Raw genomic sequence first — 23,917 nt, forward strand, 5'->3', positions numbered from 1 at the left:
TATCTTACTAATCTATTAGAGTTCTTTGAAGGGGTTAAAAAACATGCAGACAAGGGGGATCCAGTAGATATAGTATACTTAGATTTTCAGAAAGCCTTTGACAAGATTCCTCACCAAAGGCTCTTGTGTAAATTACAATACATTGCCATGGGATAAGAGGGAAAGTCCTTTCTTGGATTGAGAACTGGTTAAAAGACAGGAAACAACGGGTAGGAATAAATGGTAAATTTTCAGAATGGAGAGGGGTAACTAGTGGTGTCCCCCAAGGGTCAGTCCTGGGACCAATCCTTTTCAACTTATTCATAAATGATCTGGAGAAAGGAGTAAGCAGTGAGGTGGTAAAGTTTGCGGATGATACCAAACTGTTTAGGATAATCAAGACAGAAGCAGACTGTGAGGGACTCCAAAAAGATCTCACCTAACTGAGTGATTGGGCCACAAAATGGCAAATGAAATTTAATGTGGATAAGTGTAAAGTAATGCACATCGGGAAAAATAACCCCAACTATAGGTACAGTATCATGGGGGCTAATTTGGCTACCACAAATCAGGAAAGAGATCTTGGAGTTATCGAGGATAGTTCTCTGAAAACTTCCACACAGTGTGCAGCGGCGGTCAAAAAGGCAAATAGGATGCTAGGCGTTATTAAGAAAGGGATAGAAAATAAGACACAATATCTTACTGCCCCTGTATAAAACTATGGTACACCCACATCTGGAATACTGTGTACAGATGTGGTCTCCTCACCTCAAAAAAGATATTTTGGCCTTGGGAAGGGTTCAGAAAAGGGCAACTAAAATGATTAGGGGTTTGGAACAGGTCCCATATGAAGAGAGGTTAAAGCAACTGGGACTTTTCAGTTTAGAAAAGAGGATACTGAAGGGGGATATGATAGATGTATATAAAATCATTAGTGGTGTGGAGAGGGCGGATAAAAAAAAGTTATTTATTAGTTCCCGTAATAGAAGAACTAGAGGACACCAAATGAAATTAATGGGTAGCAGGTTTAAAACTAATAAAAGAAAGTTCTTCTTCACACAGCATGTAGACAACCTGTGGAACTCCTTGCCAGAGGAGGCTGTGAGGGCTAGGACTATAACAGAGTTTAAAGAGAAGCTAGATAATTTCATGGAGGTTAGGTCCATAAAAGGCTATTAGCCAGGGGAGATAAATGGTGTCCCTGGCCTCTGTTTGACAGAGGCTAGAGAAGAATGGCAGGAGACAAATCTCTTGATCATTGTCTTCGGTCCACCCTCTCTGGGCATCTGGTGCAGGCCATTGTCGGCAGACAGGCTACTGGGCTAGATGGACCTTTGGTCTGAACCAGTATGGCCGTTCTTATGTTCTTAATGCTTCAGGGGGTAGCCGAGTTAGTCTGTACAGGATAAACTTAAAAAATAACAAGTGGTCTGGTAGCACTTTATAGACTAAGAAAACATGTCGATGGAATCATGAGCTTTCGTGTGCACAGCCCACTTCTTCAGATGACCAGAGTTTTGAGTTTAGGATGTGCAGACCCGAAATAAATAGGGAAAAAGGGAGGGGAGAGAAACAAGGAGCAGAGGGTATGAAAATATCAAAGGGAAAAACAGGAAGGCAGAACTGGGAATCAGTAAGCACCTGAAGATTGGGTAGCTAAAACAAAGCAGATAAGAATCAAAGGCAATAACAGGAATGTACACAAAGAGCTGTTTGCACCTTCATTAAATGTTAGGTTTAATGTGATGGCTCTGAAAGGAAGGGGAATCCTCTGTGTATATCTGGCATACCACATTCATTACAGCAGTAAGATGTAATGGATATTTTTTATTTCGCTATAGTTGTATTTTCTATCATTAGATTTCCTCATTAAATGCACGGTAAAAATTATTGTTTCATGTTTAATGTGAGGTGTTCCAGTGGTCCAGTACTTTTAGCACTATGAGCATAATCTGGAAGAAGAGAAAAGAAAACCCTTTACAATTGTAAGACAAGTCTTTATGGAAGCATTTGAAGCAGGGATGGGGAACCTTTTTTGGGTCAAGGGCTGTTGACTTGCAGAAAAATCAGTCGGGGGTTGGACACAAATAACAAGCAAAAACCCTCTCCCCCCAAAAAAACCCCTCACTGATGTGGTCCCTGACTGAGAAGTACAAAGACACTCTCCACATTTTCCTCACCGACTAAAGCCTGGTGGGGCTCAGGCTAGTAGATTTTGTGTGCTTCAGCTGCACAGGAGGTGGCAGGAGCTAGAATGCCAACGCAGGCTGTCCAAAGCTCTGGGGGAACCCTGTGCTTTGGGGGCTGGATCCAGTCAAGCTGGGGGGCTGGATGCAGCCCCTGGGCCTTAGGTTCCTACCCCTGATTTAAAGAATAGAGGGGGGGAAATGAGATGCAATCAAAATGGAAAAACAATATGCCAAAGCTTTCCTCTTTGTTTTTATTGCCACAGGACAGAGGATGCAGGATCCTTTCAGAATATTGGGGACAAGAGAGGAGTGCATTGATTTCACTGCATGGAGAAACAGCTTGTTAGCTGATCAACTTATGTAAATCTTCATTAACTGTTACATTGTAAAATTGGCAGGGCAGAAGATGTCTGAAGGAAGTTTGCCTTTTTTGTCTAGTGAGGCCTAATTCTGGTACCATTAAACTCTATGGCCACATCTACATGTTAGCCTTCTTCTGGAAAAGCTTATGCAAATGAAGTGTGGAGTGCAATATTGCCACGCTTCATTTGCATAATGAATTAGCAGCCGTTTTTGCGCAAGAGGCTTTTGCCTGAAAAAATGGGGAAGAATGGCTCTTGTACAAGGGGGGGGGTTTCCTCAAATAGAAGCCTTCTACATAGCTCCTTTCTGTGCAAAAGCCCCTTGTGGAAAAACAGCTGCTAATTAATTATGCAAATGAAGTGCGGTGACATTCCACTCCATACTTCATTTGCATAAGCTTTTGGGGAAGAAGGCTACAGTGTAGACGTAGTCAGCAGGACTTTTGCTATTAATGTTAATGAAATCTGGAATGGGCCCTTAGGCCTTCTATTGCTATGTGTCATACAGTATTTGCTGGTGGAGTTCTGTGTTGTTTAGATGCTTTAGTGACTTGAACCCTATAAATAGCATAGATTGAGAGAGCTCAGCATTGTAAGTTACAACCATTCATACAAAAGGATAGTGCTAACAGATGATGTGATTAAATATTACCCCTTTTAAAATATGTCTCTATGTTCATTTTTTACGGGCAACTCAACATTTACCAATTGACCATAAAGTATAACAGTTTTTGTGACATTACCCTCAGTTAGGATGTGGAATTGGAACTGGAAACAATTTATTGAATAACGTGTCATTACAGCGCCTTTTGTTGCGTACTTGTTATTCCACGCATACTTGTTATTGCACAACAGGAGTGGCACCTCATATATAATTCTGTAGTTTATCTCTGAACAATACATAGACATTGTACTTAAAGTGGGAGTGTATAGTTCAGAAGATTGGTACTGGCCTATGGAACCTTCCAGTTTTGAGAGCGTCAATCCATCAAATTAATTAATGATCCAAAGCCTTTATCATCTCACCATCCACAGGGAGGTAGATTTCATGTAGTTCATACTAGATGGCTACGTCTACACTGGCCCCTTTTCCGGAAGGGGCATGTAAATTTCACGAGTCGTCGTAGGGAAATCCGCGGGGGATTTAAATATCCCCCGCGGCATTTAAATAAAAATGTCCGCCGCTTTTTTCCGGCTTTTAAAAAAGCCGGAAAAGAGCGTCTAGACTGGCCCCGATCCTCCGGAAAAAGTGCCCTTTTCCGGAGGCTCTTATTCCTACTTCAAAGTAGGGGCCAGTCTAGACGCTCTTTTCCGGCTTTTTTAAAAGCCGGAAAAAAGCGGCGGACATTTTTATTTAAATGCCGCGGGGGATATTTAAATCCCCCGCGGATTTCCCTACGACGACTCGTGAAATTTACATGCCCCTTCCGGAAAAGGGGCCAGTGTAGACGTAGCCGATGTGTGTCTACACCCAAAATCCCATCATCACAATTGGACCAGAACCCATTCTAACAGTGTCAGCAAAGTAAACCATGAATGGGAACAGAATTATCCTCTCACTGGACAGCAAGTCCTTCCAGAACTGGGTTGGGACTTGGTGGTGGGGTGAAATAAGTGTGATCATTTAGCTTCTCTATCTCTGCTGAAAAGCAGAGGACAAACTCTTCTCCTTTCCTTGCCTTGGGTAAGTAGGACAGCCCATAGCTCCCCTTCCTCCTTGATTTTGTGAAAACTTTCCCATCTGTTTGTCTACAGGTAGTATGGAAAGTTGTGCTCCTTAAGTCACCCATAATGCTCCAAAGCAAAATTCGGCTACCCCCTGAAGCTCTTTAATTTACATGGCTCCCAGTCCAACAGTACGCTCATTTCAACAGAAAATGAATAAATAAATGCACGTTCTGAAGTCTATTACCTTTTTTAGTGAAGATAATTTGCATTAAACCGTTTGAACTGTGTATTTAATCTGACAAAATCACAGAAGACACTTCTCAGCCATTTTTGAGCCTCTTCTCTGAGCACGTTAGATACCTAAGGGTGGATCCTTGTCATTGCTCCACCGACTTCAGTGTACATCAGCTGAGGGTCCATCCCACAGAGAGTAAAGATAGACACCTCTTTTGGGAGCTAAGTTTCATATTAAAAACCTGATTAAAGCTCAAAGCATACAACTGATGCTTCAACAGGCAGAACTCAGATCTACGGGAGAAAATATGACAGCAAGCTGATACTCTTAAACAATAGCTTCTTTAAGGATACGAAGCAGTTTATAAACATCTAAGATTTTCCTAATGCTGCAGAATATTAAAAGTATCCTAAAGAACAGGTTTTTTAATCTAAAGTATGTTTAAAGGCGTTAAAATATGACATTGTTTTTCTTTGTTAATACTCTTCTGAGGTGTGACACATTAACTATGTTACAATCATAGCTACGGTACACCAATCAATATTCTTACCATATGATCTTTGGAATTCTCAATGGATATTGATCATAGATAAAGGTCTCTTTGATGTACTTGCATAGGAAACAGTTAAGATTTCTGAACAGACTATAGGATACTATTGCTTAAGATGGCTTTATCTTTTTGGAACAATATAAGTTTTCCAGTAAAATTTCTGTAGTTATTTATTACCATTATGACATCAATTTTCTGAAAAATTGCTAATAGTGCAATAAGGATTGAGAAAACCTTAGATAAAATTACTTTTTATTTTTTACAATAGCCAATAAAAAACTTCTAAATTATTTCTGAAATCCTTTTGCAAAGTATTATGAGACTTACAATTGTGGCTAGATCTTTGGCTGGTATAAATTGGTAATTTCATTCGCGTGAGTAGCAGATATAATTTAATTAATTAGATATTCTTCATTGTTAGAAAAAGGCAGGGTATCATACATGTCAATCAGACCTTGGCTTTGAAAGACAAGCCTCTCTTACTAACTGAAATTCTCCTTTGTGTGGAGGGGCGGCACAAGGGCTGTGCCCCAGATAAAATCTCAAATTATAATTTTAGTGGTGCATAGGATTTACACGAGCCCACCTCTCTGTGTATGTGTTTGCACATCTACACAATAACACAAAGTGGGTATATATGATGTTTCAAATGAGTCATAATGAGGCATTATCTGATGGATATTGTCTGAAATTGTTCTTTTATTGCTAATTCAGATATAGCGGCATTTGTGGCTATTTTAAATGACTGTTGTATGTACATATTTTAAGGCACATGGCACCATGAGGAAAATGCTTATTCCATCTTTCTCAGCTACAGTCTGTATGTCCAACCTCCAATTTCATGTCTTTCTTTTTTTCAGGCGGAAGGTTCCAGGCTCCAGAGAGAGCTACGAGGATATTTAGCTGCCATCAAAGGTAATTTTTAACAGGCTTTATATCTGTATTTTTTAAACTTTTTTGGTAAAAAGATGCCCAAAACAAATAGGTGGTTCTGCAATCATTTGAAACACACAGGTGGAGAATCAGAGTGTAAGTGTGGGGCTTGCCCAACAGATAATATAAAGCGAGAGAGATCATTTTTCTCATCATGGTGCCTCATTTCTGATTTGGGGTTCTGCCCAGACACTCTGCTCGAAGCCCTGCATTTCAAAAAGTGACCCCCGATTACGTGTGCAGACTTGAATGTGCAGTCTTGTACACTATTCCTTATGGAGGCAAATTATGTGATTCATGTGCATAAACTCCCATTTGAGTATTCAGATCAAGCAAAACAGGACAGGCACATGCACAGGTGATAGTGTACAGAAAATATTATGCACAAAAAGGCAGCCATTGGTGAGAACACAACCACATGTGAATGCTGCCCTTGACCTCTGCAGCAGTGGATCACTTCCTCACAATCCTGGTCAATCTGACTTAGGTTCTGAGTCTTTGCATTGAGAGCTATCACAGCTTTCTGACTGCGAAATCCATAGCAGATTATCTTTAATCTGCCAAGGGGAAAATATTTTTTTTCTTCTGGGAACAAACCCACACCTAAGCTATTTTCTATGCTCTTTGCAGAAGCTCACTGCACATCAGCCAAACATCAAGGATAAAGCAAAGAGTTGTTTAAATCCTAGTGGACATGTAAATTCAACCCACTGAACACAGCTACTCACTGCAGAGAGGTTTCTCTTTTGTAACTGCCTCTTCTAGAAACCTTTGAAGGGATTTGGTGCCTGATTCTCTGGAGATGCCTAAAGAAGGAGGCCATTTGAGAGAGATTCCTTGTTTCCTGATTCTTTATCTGCCCCTATCTGCACACAGTTATAACATGGACCAGCTAGCAATTGCTCTCAAAGGATTTCATATTGGAGCTACTGCAAGTCATAATAAAGTTTCAAGGGTTGTGAATATGCTAGGATATTTTTGCTGATGACAGGGAGACCGACAGATTGGCCGGGCCACTGGGCAAGGTTGGGCGGGACTGGCTCATTGCTGCCATCAGGGGCAGCCAGCCCTTGGTGAGGCCCGGAGTGCACCACGCCAGCCCCTGCAGCCTTCAGCACTGCTCAGAGCATACTGAACGGGGCTATAGGGCAATTTAAATGGTTTGGGGTTTCCAGCCATCACTGCCACTGCTACCACAGGAACAGCGGTGGCAGCAGCCAGGAGCCCAGGCCCTTTTGAATTGCCAGGCCCTGGGACAACTGCTTCCCTTTGCTCCCCATGTCGGTGAGCCTAGTTGATGAGAATCACATTATAGAAATAAAAAATGGCTCAAGTTATTTTTACCATTTATTATTTATATAATTGTGCAAGGCATTATATGAAAAAGTCATATAACAGGCATGAGGCATTCCCTGGTATCTAGATCAGAACAAACTATTCTGCAGTTAGAAGGATTACAACTTCTCTCTCTCTCTTTTTTTTTTTTTTATTTGGCATCTGCCCATTTCTAGTTTTGTGTTATTACTCAGATCCCTAGCATTACAAGCCATATAGATTATAATGTGGCTGCTTGTTAACCAGATCATCTTTCCTTAATGTAGGTGGATTATTTTGCATGGTGTTTTGATTTCTGTGCTGGTGACAACAATCCTTCTCTTCCTCTCTGTTTATTTGTTAATATTTTGCCCCTTAATCTTCTTTATTTACTCCATTATTTAATGAATTTAATGACCACTCTTTTCATGGAATTTAACTTTCGGATAAAGTTCTTGCTTGAGATTTGCTTTATTGGCAGTGCTCATCTGTTTGAATGTTTTTCATAATGGTGCTCGTTATCTAAATTTGATATCAGCAGTTTATTACTGATGTGATGAATGAAATGAGTTTGGTGAATCAGTCCCTTCCCAGTGATCCTCCCAAGAGAAGTGAAATGATCACATTTAGCGTCAAATGGCATCCTCCTTGAGAATCTTATTCAGCACAAAATGCAACAGTGATGCAAACCTGAATGATCTTTTTCGCTAATACAGACAAGCGCCTCTTGTTAAAAATGTCATACTAGAGACAGTGATGTTGAATATGTAATGAGCAGGTGCTTTAAATTTACTAATCTATGATTACACAAACAAACATATTTCATAAAGGTGTGTGCTACACAGTGCTAAATTGTGCCCAGGTTCTACATGGCCACACAGGGCAACATTGATATGGCCTTACAGCACGTATGTGGAGTTTGTTTTAGCTAGGAGTGAGGAACAGGGACTGGTCACCCAAAAGTAAGCAACTGAGTACAAGATGTAGTCAGTCATGAGTCTTCCTCTCACTCTCAGTTCCCTCCCCTATGTACACGCACTCGCACTGGCCAGCAGAGCTGGGTGGATGCGAGGAGGGGGTATGCATCACCTTGGACAGACTGATAAGAGTACTCCCCCATCAGCAGAGAACTGGGAGTGACAGAAGGAGTGTACTTCAGGGATGCGTGTTGGTGCTCCTCCATGCTTACTGCTGTGTTGAAAGGCTGAGCTTAGGGTCACGGATGGGGGGGGAGTGGAAAGGGAGCAGCTGCCCTAGACACAATGATTTAAAAGGGTCTGGGCTCCTGGCAACTGCCACGGCTACCTTGGCCATGGGAGCAATCAAAGCCATGGACCCTTTAAATCATGGCTGGAGTCCCCAGCAGCGGCACGTGCCCTGCGGCCCTGGTAGCACTGAAGGACTGGCTGGGGAAGGTACCCCCCAACCCTGCCCCTTCTGCCCAAGGTCTCGCTCCTTCTGGGGGGCCTGGAGCCAGCTCCCCCCAGGGCCCAGTGAAGATTCTCTCATCAGCCCAAGTTGGTCTCCTAGAAAAGCCAGGAGAAGATTGTCCAGTCACATCAGTGATGAGGAAGCTGTGGAACATTCTTCACCCTGATGTCAAAATTTGCATTGGTGAATACTGCAGCATTCCAGCCCACACAAGTAAGGGTTGAGAGTGTTCACTTCAAAGCAAATAACAGGTCTGTTTATAGTTCTTCAAAAACATTGGTTACTCCACTGGTTAGTGCCTCTCGTGTAAAATGCACATAATATTCTCTTGTAACGCTGACGTTTAAACTTGTATGAGAATTCTGATCCTTTATCACTGTTACACTTGGTGGATAGCGTGAAAACTGATCTTGAACTGTTAGTTCTTCAGGGTAAAGACTCACCTCATTTTGTGTATTTTACTGTGCTGAGATCATTGTTGAAGTCAACAAATAATTATATTGCCTTTTAGTGTAGGGACTTATACTTAGGAGATGAGTCAGCATTTTTAACCATATTAATAGAGAGACTGTATACCGTGACTTACTATATATTTGGGGCAGGAATTATCTTTTTGTTCTGTATTTGCAGAGTACCTTGCACAGACTGTGGGCCAATACTGTGGCTCTGAGCTACTACAGGCGTACCAATAAATAATTAATAAGTGGTCCTATTTAGAGGTTGTATTTCTATAGTCAGGAAATATACACTTAGTTGATTTGGTGGGCAGAAGCAGATGTTTGAAATTCTGAGTATAATTACAGAGTCCACACCACGTGCGGCTCTTTAATTGTGAATACATTTTTGACGAGATGGCTGATATCCTCATCAGAACAGATTGTTAGCTATTTTTGAAGACAGAAGTAAAGTTGCATCACCATGAGTCTCAGGAAGTGGAAAAACTTTACAGTAATATTTAATCTCTAATTAAAGTGATTTTCTCTCTTATTTGACAGTAAGCTACCATGGCATGAGCTCTAGAATTTAACTTAATTTTACTCCATGACATTAGAATCACAGAATTCTAGACTTTCAGTGTGGAAAAGCGATAGGAGATCTTTGCATTCTTGAAACAATGTGCGGTCAAATGACCCTGATTTGATCATTTTTGTTCATTCATCTTAATGTAAAGAGAGAGATTTTTAATAATACTCATTCCTGCAAGATACGTCTCAGGAAAGTAGCTGTGTTAGTCTGTAACTTTAAAAATGAGTAGTCCTGAAGCACTTTAGAGACTAACAAAAAGTATTTTTACTGTACTCATGTTCCTCCATTGGGCTCTTTGGTGCTTCTTAAATCTCTTAGCCTACCTGAGCTCTTCTTGTCCCTGCACTGGGTCTTGCTCTTTTCTGGTGACCACTGGAAGGAATAAAATAATTGCATTAAATAAGTGTAGAATATTTGATTTTTATGAGATGCTAATAAGAGAATGTTGCACCTCACCTGCATTTCTCTATCACTCTGGCTACATTCTGCTGTATCTGTTCAAACTCTATTAGTACTGATTGCAGGGTACTAGAGAACTAAGAGAGTGGATAAAATTTCCCTGATTCTCATACTTTGCCATCTGATGGCTGGTGTCCTTCCTTCTGTCAAGCTTTTCTAGCAGTATCAGGTGCCTCCAGGCCTCTGTGGGGTTTTTGTCTCTTAGCTCTTTGAAAACACAGAGAGTTGTAGTTGATGCTAATGGTCGTGATTTTCAGATAAATCCTAAATCAACCTCCCTTTTTGCACCTCAAGTTATTGGTCAGGCAAACAAAGGCATATAGATATTTACCTGCAATTATTTGTGGGTAAAAATTGATGGTATTAAAAGAAAAGGACTGATAGGCCTCTGTTTCTTTGATTGATTTGACATAGGAATGACAAATAGGAATGGTCTTCCAGAAGAATGGTAGGAAAGCTCACATATTCTGCATCTAAAATATGTGCCTATATCACACATCAGTCCCCAAAACATAATTTACTTCAAGTTAGTAATTTCATTTATTAGAGTTTGTCTTTTTGGTAAGATTTAATGATGAATTGTGAAATAATTTATTTGCTCAATAAAAACTATACTAAATAACTCAGTTGATTCCTCCAAGACCCCCTCCACACTCATGTAATAAAACACTAGGAGCCAGGCTCAAATAGAGGAACACAAATTTCTCCTCGATTGAACAAGGATCTCCAATGGCTAGATTGTCAGGATCAATGGGTAGTGATCAACAGTTCATCACCCTGTGATGTCGGTTCTAAGGCTAGTTTTGTTCCACATCTTTATTAATAACCTGGATGAGAGGATGGATTGCACCCTCAGTAAGTTTGCAGATGATACTAAGCTGGGGGTGGGGGGAAAGATAGATACATTGGAGGGTAGGGAAAGAGTCCAGAGTGCCCTAGACAAATTGGAGGATCAGGTCAAAAGAAATCTGATGAGGTTCAACAAGAACAAGTGCAAAGTCCCGCACTTGGGACAGAAGAATCCCAAGCACTGTTACAGGCTAGGGACCAAATGGCTTAGCAGCAGTTTACCTGGGGATTACAGTGGATGAGAAGCTAGATATGAGTCAACAGCGTGCTCTTGTAGCCAAGAAGGTTAATGACATATTTGGGTGCATCAGGAGGAGCACTGCCAGCAGATCTAGAGAAGTTATTATTCCCCTTTATTTGTCATTGGTGATGCCACATCTGGAGTACTGTGTCCAGAAAGGATGTGGACACTTTGGAGACAGTGCAGTGGAGGGCAAGAAAAGTTATTAGGGGGCTGGAGCACATGACTTACGAGGTGCTGCTGAGGGATTTGGGCTTGTATAGTCTGCAGAAGAGAAGAGTGAGGGGGGATTTGATAGCAACCTTTAACTACCTGAAGGGAGGTTCCAAAGACGATAGAGAGAGACTGTTCTCAGTGGTAACAGAACAAGGAGCAGTGCTCTCAAGATGCAGTGCGGGAGACCTAGTTTGGGTATTGGGAAAAAAACCTTTTTTACTAGGAGGGTGGTGAAGCACTGGAATGGGTTACTTAGGGAGGTGATGGAATCTCCATCCCTAGAGGTTTTTAAGTTCCGGCTTGACAGAGCCCTGGCTGGGATGATTTATTTGGGATTGGTCCTGCCTAGGGCGGGGGGCTGGTCTCGATAATCTCCTGAAGTCTCTTCCAGCCTAGGATTCTATGATTCTCCATTTGGAACACAGGCAAGTCAGCCCCAGAATGTGTAAATGACAAGGGATCAGCTGACATTGATGGCCAACCACACAGCAAGCCTATTCCTCTAACCTCTGTCCTTGGCTCTCTGCTAGCTTTGGGCTCCCTGGGAACCTGGCTTCATTGATTCTGTGCCATTGTGGACTCCCAATACCCCTGCCACCTTGCAGTGAAACCATCACATCTTGGGGGCGGGGAGGTTCTGCTTCTTCAGGTTTTAAAATAACTACTCCTAGAATAGGTAGGGGCAGACTTGTTCCCTCCCATCCTTGGCCTGCTGCCTTCAGGCTTGACCGTCTCCATGTATGGCTCCCTAGTCTTCTTAAGAGCCCCTGCAAATTCTAGGGAAAGTGACTGTTCTGCATGGAAAAAGGAAGTAGATTTCATCTAGGTGAGGATCTCAGGGGGGAAATATAACCCTCAATAGCTGGATTATTTAGCTCAGATTGTACCACGTAATTCAATTATTTCACCATTTCTAGTTATTAACTAGGAAGTGATGCAATTACCAAAAACAAGCAATACTAATTCAAACAGTTGATATTAAATATCAATTGCTAACTCTACATCATTGGTAGAAATTATTTTACTATTCCTCAGAACTGTAATGGCTTCTTTTAAGTAATTTATTTTTCTCAGTGACAGGAGCAGAGAAAGAGAGCGAGAGCACATACAGCCTAGGGATCACACGAATCCTCTTAATTTCAGTATTGAATAACACATAAGCATTATCAGAATATGACAAACATTGAATGTGAATACAAATAAATCCCTGGACTTTGTGAGTGCACGCACAACTATCTTAGGGTATGTCTACACTGCAAAGATAACAGCCGTTATTTCGAATTAACTTTAATAGCATCTATACATGCAAACCGCTATTTCGAAATTAATTCGAAATAGTGGAGCGCTTAATTTGAATTTGGTAAACCTCATTCTACGAGGAGTAATGCCAAATTCGAAATAGCTATTTTGAATTAAGTGCTGTGTAGACACTTAATTCGAACTAGGGGGCCTCCAGCCCTTCCCAGGGAGCCATGGTGGCCACTCTGGGCACAACCAGGAAAACTTACTCTCCTCTCCCTCAGCCCCGGAGCCATTAAAGGGGTAGACCCTGGCCACAGTGCCTGTGCCAGTTCCAAGCCTGCCAGCCCAGAGCTAGCATTGGCCCCCGGGGCCCCTGACCCAGTGCCCCCAAAACATGAGCCAGCAAACCACTGGCAGCCAGCCCTCCACCACTCCCCAGGAGCAGTCTGCCAGCTCCCAGGAGCCTGACGGGCTGGAGAAGGTGGGCGCCTTCCTGGTCCAGGGTGGAGATCATGGACCTTATTCAGGTTTGGGGGGGATGCCTCCAACATCCATGATCTCCGCACTAGATGGAGGAATGCGGCCATCTATGGCAGGATAGCTGCCAGCCTGGCCACCAAAGGCCACATGCGAACCCAGGAGCAGGTTTGCATGAAAATCAGGTTGGTCCGGAGAGACCCCCCCAGCCCTGAGCTTCCCCTTCCCCTTGCTTCCTCCTTCCAGCTCCCTCCTCCCAGGTTTCCCCCTCCCCTCTCCCACCCTCTCTCTCACCTCCTTTTTCCAGTCTCCACAGAGGTTCATTTCCTCCCCCCAGTTTTGTTCAATAAACCCAGTTTCTATTTCTGAACATACGTGTCTTTTGTTTGACATCAGGAAGGGGGGCTAAGGAGGGGTAAGTGGAAGGACTTGAGGGAGGAACGGGGCATGAGCCCCTGGTGAGGAGGACCGGGGTGGCTCTGAGGGCTCCTCAGGGTGGACGCCCTCCCACAGGGCCTCCTGGATCCTGACAGCCCCCCAATGGACCCCCCCAGATGGCAGCCTGCAGCAAGTACAGTCGTGCTGATGGAAATGACCCCAAGAGATGCACCGGTGTGCCCAGGGGCAGCTCTGGCTCCATGTGGCCGAGTGCTGTGGAGTCCTGAGTGTGGGCACTCTTTTCTGTCCCTCATCGAGGTAAACAAGCAAGCGGAGAACCCTGAGAACTGTCTGTCCGGGGTGGGGGTAGGGTCCCTTTAAGCATGGAGCTCAGTTAGCCTCAGGCAGCAGCCCCACACACTGAGTCCCAACCTGATGCCCTGCCGGCACTGGTTCCAGCCAGCCTTAACTTTGGTTCAGGGTCCACTGAGTGTGGACGTGCTATTTTGAAATAGGTTTTGTGTGTAGATACGTTAATTCGTATTAACTTAATTCAAAATAGTTAATTTGAATTAAGCTAACTCGAATTAACGCTGTAGTGTAGATGTACCCTGAGTATGATCATACAAATAGCAAAGCACAGGCTGAAAGCCTGGCCATAGATCATTGTATAGATGTACATACACACATAGGGGTTGCCAGGTGTCCGGTATTCTACCAGACAGTCTGGTTTTTGGGCCATCTGTCTGGTAAAAAAAATCCAGAAAATATCGGACATTTGCAATGTCCTGTATTTCCTGTATTTCTGGCTGGTCGCCGGACAGCAGACTGGTGGGGGCTGGGAGAATGGCTGGGAGGCGGGGCGCAATCGGCACAGGGAGCCCTGGCTGTGTCTGACGCCTTGAGGAGGAGGAGAAGCCCTGTCCCTGCTCCTGAGCACGTGGTGTAGCTGCAGCCGGACTCACTCGCGCTTCTCCGGACCATGCGCGGGACTTACAGCACCACAGGATCTGCACATGCCCGGGTCAGTCCCACCCCACCCCTGCTTCCTCCGACCCTTCCCAACTAGCTCCACTGCCCCGACCCCCTCCTGATCACCCCTGTTTCCTGCCGTCGGGTTCTTCTCCTCCCGATCTCCCCGGGCCAGCTGCGCTGCCCCTGACCCTCCCATCTCCTAGGGCCAGCCCTGCCCCCCAGCCAGCCCCACACCCCTTCCATGGTGCCCTCTCTCCTCCCAATCAAGTGTGTCTGGTATTTTTTCTAAACCTACCTGATAACCCTATACACACATGGAGAATATAGCAATAAATGTAGCACACAAACTATAGTATGGCAGCAAGAATCGTAGTTGCAAGGCCAAATTCAGTCCTGTGGTGCAATTTGGTACAAGTCCCACTATCTTAGATACATCTGAATTTAGTGTATGATGTTTTACAGCAATGTGGGGAAACAACTGATTATTGGGCATTGATAAATATGCTTGCACTTTTCTGGTGTATTGTTGGCACAGGCTAAATATGATAGAGTCCTTTACATTTTTTAAAACATAGAAATAACTAGGATCTACAGGAGTTAGACTGCATTTGTCCTTTTTCTGGTGCATTAGTGGAAAAAGTGACTTGTCTGGAAAAAAATATGAGAATGTCTGGTCCATTTTGCATTTCAGTCTGTATTAGTCAATGGCACTCTCACTTATCTTATTTACTCATTTTAATAATTGGTGCCCTGCATGATCGCTATATGTTTAGGGTCAGTTGGCTGGTTTTCATTTCACTACTTCCCCATTCTGATGGCAGGCAAGATGGCAAGCCCCAGCCTCAGCTGGCCATTCTCTTGGTGGTGCAGGTACCTCCACTGGTCACTCTGCAGTATAGCTCTCCCCTGTGCTCGCTGTTCCCAGTAGCCACAGTGAGTATTGTGTCCTCCTGTCTGTCCCCTCCCTTTCTGTGTTATGGAAAACAGCCCCATTCCAGGGACGTCCCATTTTCCTGGTACAACCAAACTGTGGCATTGCTTTAAGTTAGGAGAAAAAAGTAAGCGGCGTACCAAAATTTGTGGCCCTAGCTCTTACTGTTTAGGAGAAGTTCATGAACGAATGGACTTGCAGACAGCCAGACACACTCTAAAATGTGCTTATCTATATTATCTGTTGATAGAGATGGTCTTATACATAGCACTGTTTTTTGTTTGTACAGTACCCTATCTGTGGCTGAGTTGAAAGTAAACTGCAGCGAGATCTGAAGACATATGATGTGGGTTTAGTACTTAGTGTGCTTAAGAGCACAAGAGCAGAATCATGATGTTTCAGGGAGGCTCAAAGTGTGAGTAGGGATGTGTGAACCTGTCTGACATGCATTTTTATTGAGTGAATGGACAGAACACAGTATTCTTAAAAGCAAGAGAGCTGCGTCCTTTTTTTCCTCTGAATTGTTTAATTTGTGGCAGTAGAAAGAGGATTTAAAAATCCTCTTCATTTTGTCAGGTACATTTTAAAACACATTTAAAAAAATCAGAAATACCTTAATGGTCCAGTGATGCATCATTCCTTGTGGGGATTGAGTAGTGAGTGGCGTGGTTTCCAGCAGAGAGAGGGAAATGTTCCATAAGCCCTTAGCATCAGTTTGAACACTCTGGGCTTGATTGTAGCATTACATAAAAAGACCCATGTTGTATGGAGTGTACCAAGCATGGTTGGAGCTTTGGGAAGCATTGCACACAGTGTCTTCTATTGCTCTGGGGAAGCACAGCCAAAGTGCCCTCTTTAAAATGAGTGGAATGAACACACAGTTTTGCATTCAGCCAGCTCTGTTGGCCTGCCACTGGTTAGGGTAAGGTTTGGTACTGCGCTCTCCCCTTCCTTTGTTAGCACTAACAGTCCTGAGGCTTTCTGACAATTCCTTTCTCCCAACCTGCTCATATAGTGAGTGGCAAAACAACCAATGGATTTAATGGTGCAAGAGTGAATGCACGAACTCCATTGTGTTTGACCCTTGTGCCTCTCCTATAAACTTCCAAGTAAATGCCAGAACATTTCTTTTTCTTTTCTTCATAGAAAATCATTTTTGTAAGCAGTCAAATGTCATTGTACTTGTAATGGCCTGTGTGTTTGTTAAGCAGTGAACAGATGACTGAGCAGGCCACAAAATACCTTCCAGGGAGAATTCTAACAGGAGTTTCAGGTTATTCCAGATGCTTTTTGGGGGGAGGGGAGAGATTGGGGTGTATGGTGTGTGTCAGAAGACTTCTCTATTTCTAGGAAAAATAGAAATCTAATTGCTGTTCCTAAATTCAGTCAATGAAAGGTTAATTCTAAAACTTACTCTAGAGCTATTTCCAGGGCAGAGCAGATGTGCTGTAGCAAACAAAGATTTTGGCTGGTAAATGTTTTTGTAATTAAAAAAATGGATTTTTTAAAAAACATTCTGGTTTTTTGCCATTGGAATTCAGCTCATTTCAGCAGGTTGTATGGAAAAGTTTAAATGAATGTGGTTGTAATGTTAAAACAAGAAACCCATGAAGTTGGTTCTAATGGTGTCTCAAGAGGCTCTAATCTCTGGTGAGGCCATGGTCTGTCTGAGAGACTTGTCTAATCCCTTCACAGGTTGTGTGGCAAGAAAGCAAGGATCACAACAAAGGAATTTCTTTATCAGTCACATTACTCCTGAAAGTAGTATAGATTGACAGACTTTTTAAAACGATGAAAGGTCTTGATATGCTCCAGGCCCCAGTCAGATCTCACACCCTCTGCAAGTCAGTGTTTCAGGCTGAGTAGGGTCTTTTCTGCACATCCTGCTTATGTGTTAACATTGCTCTTGCACAGGGTAACATGATCTCTTGAACAGTGTCTCTGCCTGCTTGCCAAGTGCTCCCCATCCCCCATTCATGCTGGTATCATAAACAGAAAAACGTTGTTCCATGGTGGGGGGTGAGCCAGGAGCTGAGAGTCATTCAAAGTTGATAGTTACAGATTGCCATTTTGTTGGCTTCTCATTGAAGTCCTTCAAGGAGTTTACAAGTGCTTTTCCTGGGCAGAGCTGCTATCTGGAATGTAATTCAGTACACTACCTCGAGCCAGTTTAGATACATGTTCAGCACATAATACAAATGGGAGTTCCTAACTGTATAAAAAGACACCCTACCCTGTCACACTCATAATAGACTATACAGTATAGGACATTTCCTAAGTAGTTAGTGGCTGGTTATGCTTTGAACATGAAGGTTTTTGGTTTGTTTGTTTGTTTGTGTGATAGTTTGTTTAAACTCTTTAAACGCTATATTCTTGTCACACCAACAGACATTGGTCTGGGGCACCTAATTACAAGTCCTGGCTGGTCTGGGGAGGGAAAGGACCTCTCCTTCCCATGCATGGTCACTCTTGGCGAGAGATCAGAGCCACTTCTGAGTACTTTGCCATGCTGCAGGAGGCTCTGGGGCTCAGCAGTATCCCCGGAAGTTCTGGCTGATGGAGGAAGACTGTGGAGGTGTCTGCGCCTTGTTGCTGGGAGCATCACAGATGGTGGCTTGTATCTGTGAGTCCTGGTCAGGCTGGGGAAGGATAGGACTTGTCTTTCCCCTGAATGGTTTCTGAAAAGGGAGATTAGTCACACCACTAGGTAACTTTTGGTTTGGGACCCCCACAGTTACAACACTGTGAAATTTTAGATGTAAACATCTAAAAAAAATGAAAATGACCAATTTCAAAACCCTCTGGCTGTGAAATTGATCTAAATGGACCATGAATTTGGTAGGGCCCTCATTATACAGAAGGGGAAAAAAGTGGAAGAAAATAAAGATTTGACCCACTATTCCCTGTGTCGTATAAAATAATATATTGTTTTTCTATAAAATCCTAGGCATGCAAGAGGCTTCTAAGAAGCTTACAGAGTCTCTTCATGAAGTATACGAGCCTGAATGGTATGGCCGGGAAGATGTGAAAATGGTTGGAGAGGTAAGAGATGCGAAAGAATATGGTTGAGAATAAATTCATATTGGTGCAGAATATAACAGTAAGGCTCCAAGAAAGCACCTTGTGGTAATCAGAGAACAATCCAAGAACCATATTTGTGTCATAATGCAGCTATAGTGCATAAACTATATTCTTAAAATACTTTATTATTTTTATTATTAATCATTATTTTTATTATTTGTTGACTTTCTAAACCATTATACAAAATGGCCTTTATTCTTGTCTCACTCCCATTCATTTTAAAACCTGTGTAATTCTAGCAACTTCAGTGGAGTTACTCTAGATTTACTTCAGTGTATCAAAAGTGAGGGCAGAGTCAGGCTTAGTAGCAGTTATTTGACAAGCTATTGTGAGACATCTTACATGCATACTGAATCTTCATGATCATCCTGTAAATAAAAATAATTAAATTAATGGAGATTGCCTATCTCCTTGAACTGGAAGGGACCTTGAAGGTCATCGAGTCCAGTCCCCTGCCATCACAGCAGGACCAAGTACCATCTCTGACAAACTTTTGCCCCAAATCCCTAAATCCTGTAGTAATTTATAATAATGGTAGGACTAATAAGAGATAGAATACCCGATTGCATACTGGCTGCTCTCTAGCCAGAATCTGTTCCTATTTACATGGTGCATGTCTGGAGTAACCCCACTGCCCTGTGGCCCAGCAATTTAAAAGGGCCTGGGGCTCCCAGCTGCTGCTTCCATTATATCAGAAACGACATTATCTGGAGCTCCAGGCCCTTTAACTCATTGCCAGAGCCCTGGTGGTACACTGAAGGACTGGGTGGATGAGGCTAGGACCAGTCTCACCATCTCTGCCCAAGACCCTGCCCCTCTTGGGGGCCCAGAGCCAATCCCAATCTACCTTGCTCAGGGCCCAGCAAAGTCTGTCAAGTCTGCCCTGACTCCAGATTTACAACATTGTGAGTGTAGACTCTAACCATTTCATTTTGGAGCAAGCCTTGTGGTGATGTTTTTATTAATTATTTTTCTTTAGGGTACAGTAAATATTAGAGGCCAAATTAGGGCCTGTGTAAACTAGTTTAAAGCCCATGGAAGTCTATGGGCAAATGTATTGATGGTAAGAGGGTATAAACTTGTGAGAAAACTGATGAAATTATAATCTGTCATTTTTACTGATCTGGCATTAAGTGTGGGAGCCACCCCAGGAAAAACAAATAAAAATGACTGTAAGATAAAGCAGCCCTCCCAAACTCCCTTGTTAATTGCCTTTCTTGCTGTTCTTCTCCCACCTTACTTCCTGCCAATGGAATATAAATTATATTTGTTTTGTAAACACACAGAATGCCAAATCAGTATAAATGACACACACTGTGGATTTGATTTACATCAAATTGATTTAAATCATGATTTAAACCTCTAGTCAGGAAGACTCAATTTAATCATGGTTTTCTGCATAAAAGTACATTCTTGTTGGTTGTCATAACCTTAATACGTATTCTTCACAACTCAGAGATAGATGTAGGGTTTCATTTTTAGAAGGTATTCAATATACATTTTTAAAGAGTGATTTATTTTGAAAACTTTTCAGAATAGTTTTACAGCTATATCAGAAAATGAATGATTGTTTGATTATTTCATTTATCAAAGGTAATTGAAGCAGATATTTATGAAGTCATTGGGAGGTGAACTATCTCCAATTCAGCAGATTAATCGTTAACATTTGGAAGATTTTCTTGACATGCTGTATTAGGAGGAGGACATCACCAGACAGACATTTAAATTGTTTTATTTAACTAGAACAACAACATTATGTATTCTGGATTTTTTCTTCCTTAGCCAACATAATATTTTAACAAATCAAGCATATGAATTTTTTAATTTAGTTTAAACAGTCAAGTTTTTTGAAGTCAAGTTTGTATTTGTTAAAATGTTTTTAACTAAAATAGTTAAATGAAATATATATTTTTTTAAAACAAAAATTAAATTGACTATGTCAAGCCAGGTCAACATGAGAAACTTAAAATATTGGCTTCTATTCACTGAACTTTTTGAAACTTTGCACTTTTAGGGAAAGGTAAGGGACTGACTCTCTGTACACAGATTTGCAGAGGGACAATAGAATTGAGGTCTGTTAATGTCTCACCTCTCTATATTATTTATTTCTTTGTTTAAAAATATTGCCATTGCCATTAACAAGCATGTCATCTCTGGAGATACAAATCCACGGTTTGAGAACTGCAAAACTAAGCATCTCTGTTGATACCTTCTAGACTGAGCACTGAGTCCCATTCGTAGATAGAAAGATTAATGTAAATAATCTATACAGAAGCCTAAGATTGGGTCCCTAACCCATGAACTATTGGAACTCATGTACAAAACTTTTTTCAAACATTACATGGTTTAGAATTAGAATTTATAATCCCTATTCCATGATGAGATATCTTTGAGCTATGATGTATCTTAATTAAAACTATCTTAACACAATTTTTTCCTCAAAAAGCATATAAAAAAATTCCAATTTAAATTAAAAAATCAGATTTTGTTTTAATTTTTTAAAAAAAAATTATTGATTTTTATCCACCCTAGCTACATGACACTGCTTCTATCTACGTGCGTTCATTGGCTGAACATTTAAGTTTTTATTTTTATCGTTGCTAATTTTGGACTTGGGGACAGAATCTTCTCTCATAAATACTGCTGTAAATCCAAAGTATTGCCGCGGATTCCTGAAGAGTTTCTCTGCATTCAGGTATGATGGATCTGCTAACCAGGGGACTACAACTTCCATAAATCCCCCTCCCACCGCTTTTCCATTTCCCTGAGCCAGGTAAGGGGAAAGATCCTGAACCAGAAGCTGTCTGGGCTCTGCTGGGAGGCAGCATTCCATGCAGAGAAACTGAATTCAGAACAGATTAGTTAAGAATTGTATATAGAGCTGCATGTGGAACAGTTTGGCACTGGACAATATTACAATGAGGTGTAGGTTAGTGTGGGATGCATGGGGGAGCAGCTGTAGCTGGGCAGGAAGCCACTGCAGAAGGGTGGGATGAGGTTTACCTGGGTGGTCGCAAATACCTTTGATGTCGACACCCACGCATCCAGACTATCGCGCTGAGCCGACAAACAGCTGATCAGCTGTTTGTCGGCTCAGCGCAGCAGCCATGTAAATTTAAATGAAGCGGCGATTATTTAAATCGCCGCTTCATTTTACTATGTCTGGTAGCCTAATCTACATGCCTCTGACGACAGGGGCATGTTGTCTAGACGTACCCGAAGACTAGCTTGGAAACCTACAAGCTCTTGTTTGATTGAATGAATGGAAACTGAACTAGAGATAGCATCTCAGGCACTAGGAATGGAGAGCCATTTCTCTCGATTGGAGTGTCCCAGGGACCCAGATAAAAACCACTTTTAGTCACTTAGTTTAAAATGTACTGTTTAATCCTTTATACCTAGGGTAGTTGGTACCTTTTCCTTGCCTGCCAGCCCTGTAAAATACCCATTCACTTAGCCATGAATCTGTTTGGTTATTGAATACCATGAGGGCCAGCAGATACAAGGCTTAGGTACTGACACACCTTCATTGCTTGTCTGTGCATCCTGGTGTACATGCCACATCACTGGAACCTTAGAGACATGGTATAGTCCCGTCATGAGAAACCCCAATAATTACACTGGTGTGAGAAATGGGATTTCAAATGGTAAATTTGGCTGGTAGGATGTAAAGGGAACGAGCCATAGGTACGAGGGCTAGTTGTTGGATAGAAATCTTACAACCATAGAAGACTAGGGTTGGAAGCAACCACGGGAGGTCATCTAGTCCAACCTGCTGCTCAAAGCAGGACCAACCACAACTAAATCATTACAGCCAATGCTTTGTCAAGCCTCACCTTAAAACCACCTAAGAATGGAGAGTCCACCACCTCTCTATGCAACCCTTTCCAGTGCTTTACCACACTTCTAGTGAAATAGTTTTTCCTAAAATGGACAACACTGATAATCTAAGGGTATGTCTGCACTACAGTCTGCCGCATCCAAGGAACTCATTTGCTCTTCCACTTTTTTTTTTGAGGAAGAGCAAACATGCTCTTTCGGGGAGCCCTGTATACCTCGTTCTACGAGGAATAAGGGCTCCTCCGAAAGAGGAGGCTTTTCCGCCATTTGGCTCCGTCTAGACAGGGCCAAATGGCGGAAAAGCCTCTTCCAGAAAAGCAATCGGAAAAAGCTACACAAATTGCGGAGCACAACCTATAGTGTAGACCTAGCCTAAGTTTTCCTCTGAGCTCTGATAGCAGAAATAGATAGAGAAGTGCAGTAGGGAGAGGGTGATATGAGTTGTAGTCCCTTGCTTAGTCTATACATCTCTCACTGCTGTAGATCCAAAGTATTCTCAGTGGTTTAAGAGGAATTACTCTGAATTCATAGTAGTCTACTTGAGAACAGAGTCTTAGACTCTGTTACATACAGGAAAAAACTTCTGGCCCCCTCCTGTGTAAATATGGTCTTGAAGGTCGTGTCTACACAGCAGGGTTTAACTTGAAATAAGCTACAGAAATTGAGATACGTGAATTGTGTCGCTTATTTTGAAATAGCTTATTTTGAGTTTTGGTGCTGTCTATACAGCACTTATTTCTGAAATAGAGCACTCTTCCTACGACTTCCCTTATTCCTCATAAGATGAGGGTTACAGGAGTTGGAGTAAAAAGTTCTCCAGCTTGACAGTATTTTGACATTATGTCGAAATAACTGCCGGCTGTGTAAACACAGACTATGTTATTTCAAATTAATGCTAGTTATTTAGAAATAATGTTGTTGTACAGACATAGCCAAACAGGGTAACACATGACACACTATAGTCTGTACAGCTGAATCTTTTCCAATGTAATTAATATTAAGTTGGGATATGAAGTTATAGATTTATGAATTGCTGAAAATACAGTTTAGGAGAATATGCTTACCTTGTAAAGTCCACAGGCAATTAATTCTAAATTGTTCCATCTTAATGACCTTGATCTTTAAGTGAGGAGAGAATGTGATTTAAGGCACTAATCATTTATTCAGCAAGTGCTTTTCAGTCCCATTAACTTTTTGAAAACCTCCAAGATTTTAATTTATCTAGAATGTGTCTCTGCAAATTATTTTCAAATATCAATGTACCATAATTGCTATTGCTTGCTATGATCTAATGCTTTGCTGCTTTTTACACAACTGTAATTAAATGTGGTGTTAATAATATGGACTTTTAAAGTGTGATTAATGGATTGTAATAAGAGTATTATTCGTTAGCATCTGCAATTAAGATAGGAAATAGATTAAATTAATTTTGGCATCTTGTGTCATACCGCATTTGCAGCATGTCTGTCTTGTGGCACAGAATAAATAAGCAGTATCCCTAGAAAATAGCTTGCTCATGGAAATTCATAGGACTTCTGCTT

At 41.9% G+C, this 23,917-nt stretch overlaps 1 protein-coding gene across 2 annotated transcripts in view; it reads left to right on the plus strand.

Moving 5' to 3' along the window:
- AMPH (amphiphysin) overlaps nucleotides 1-23,917 on the plus strand; it is a 182,259-nt gene that overhangs the window by 86,240 nt on the left and 72,102 nt on the right. For both annotated transcript variants that reach the window (XM_006124072.4, XM_006124073.4), the window contains exons 3-4: nucleotides 5,844-5,898; nucleotides 18,403-18,497. In XM_006124072.4, coding sequence (XP_006124134.2) covers nucleotides 5,844-5,898; nucleotides 18,403-18,497 — 150 coding nt within the window. The remainder of the gene's footprint in view (nucleotides 1-5,843; nucleotides 5,899-18,402; nucleotides 18,498-23,917) is intronic.

Source organism: Pelodiscus sinensis, chromosome 2 (genome assembly GCF_049634645.1).
Source record: "Pelodiscus sinensis isolate JC-2024 chromosome 2, ASM4963464v1, whole genome shotgun sequence".
NCBI classification, from domain to species: Eukaryota; Metazoa; Chordata; order Testudines; family Trionychidae; genus Pelodiscus; species Pelodiscus sinensis.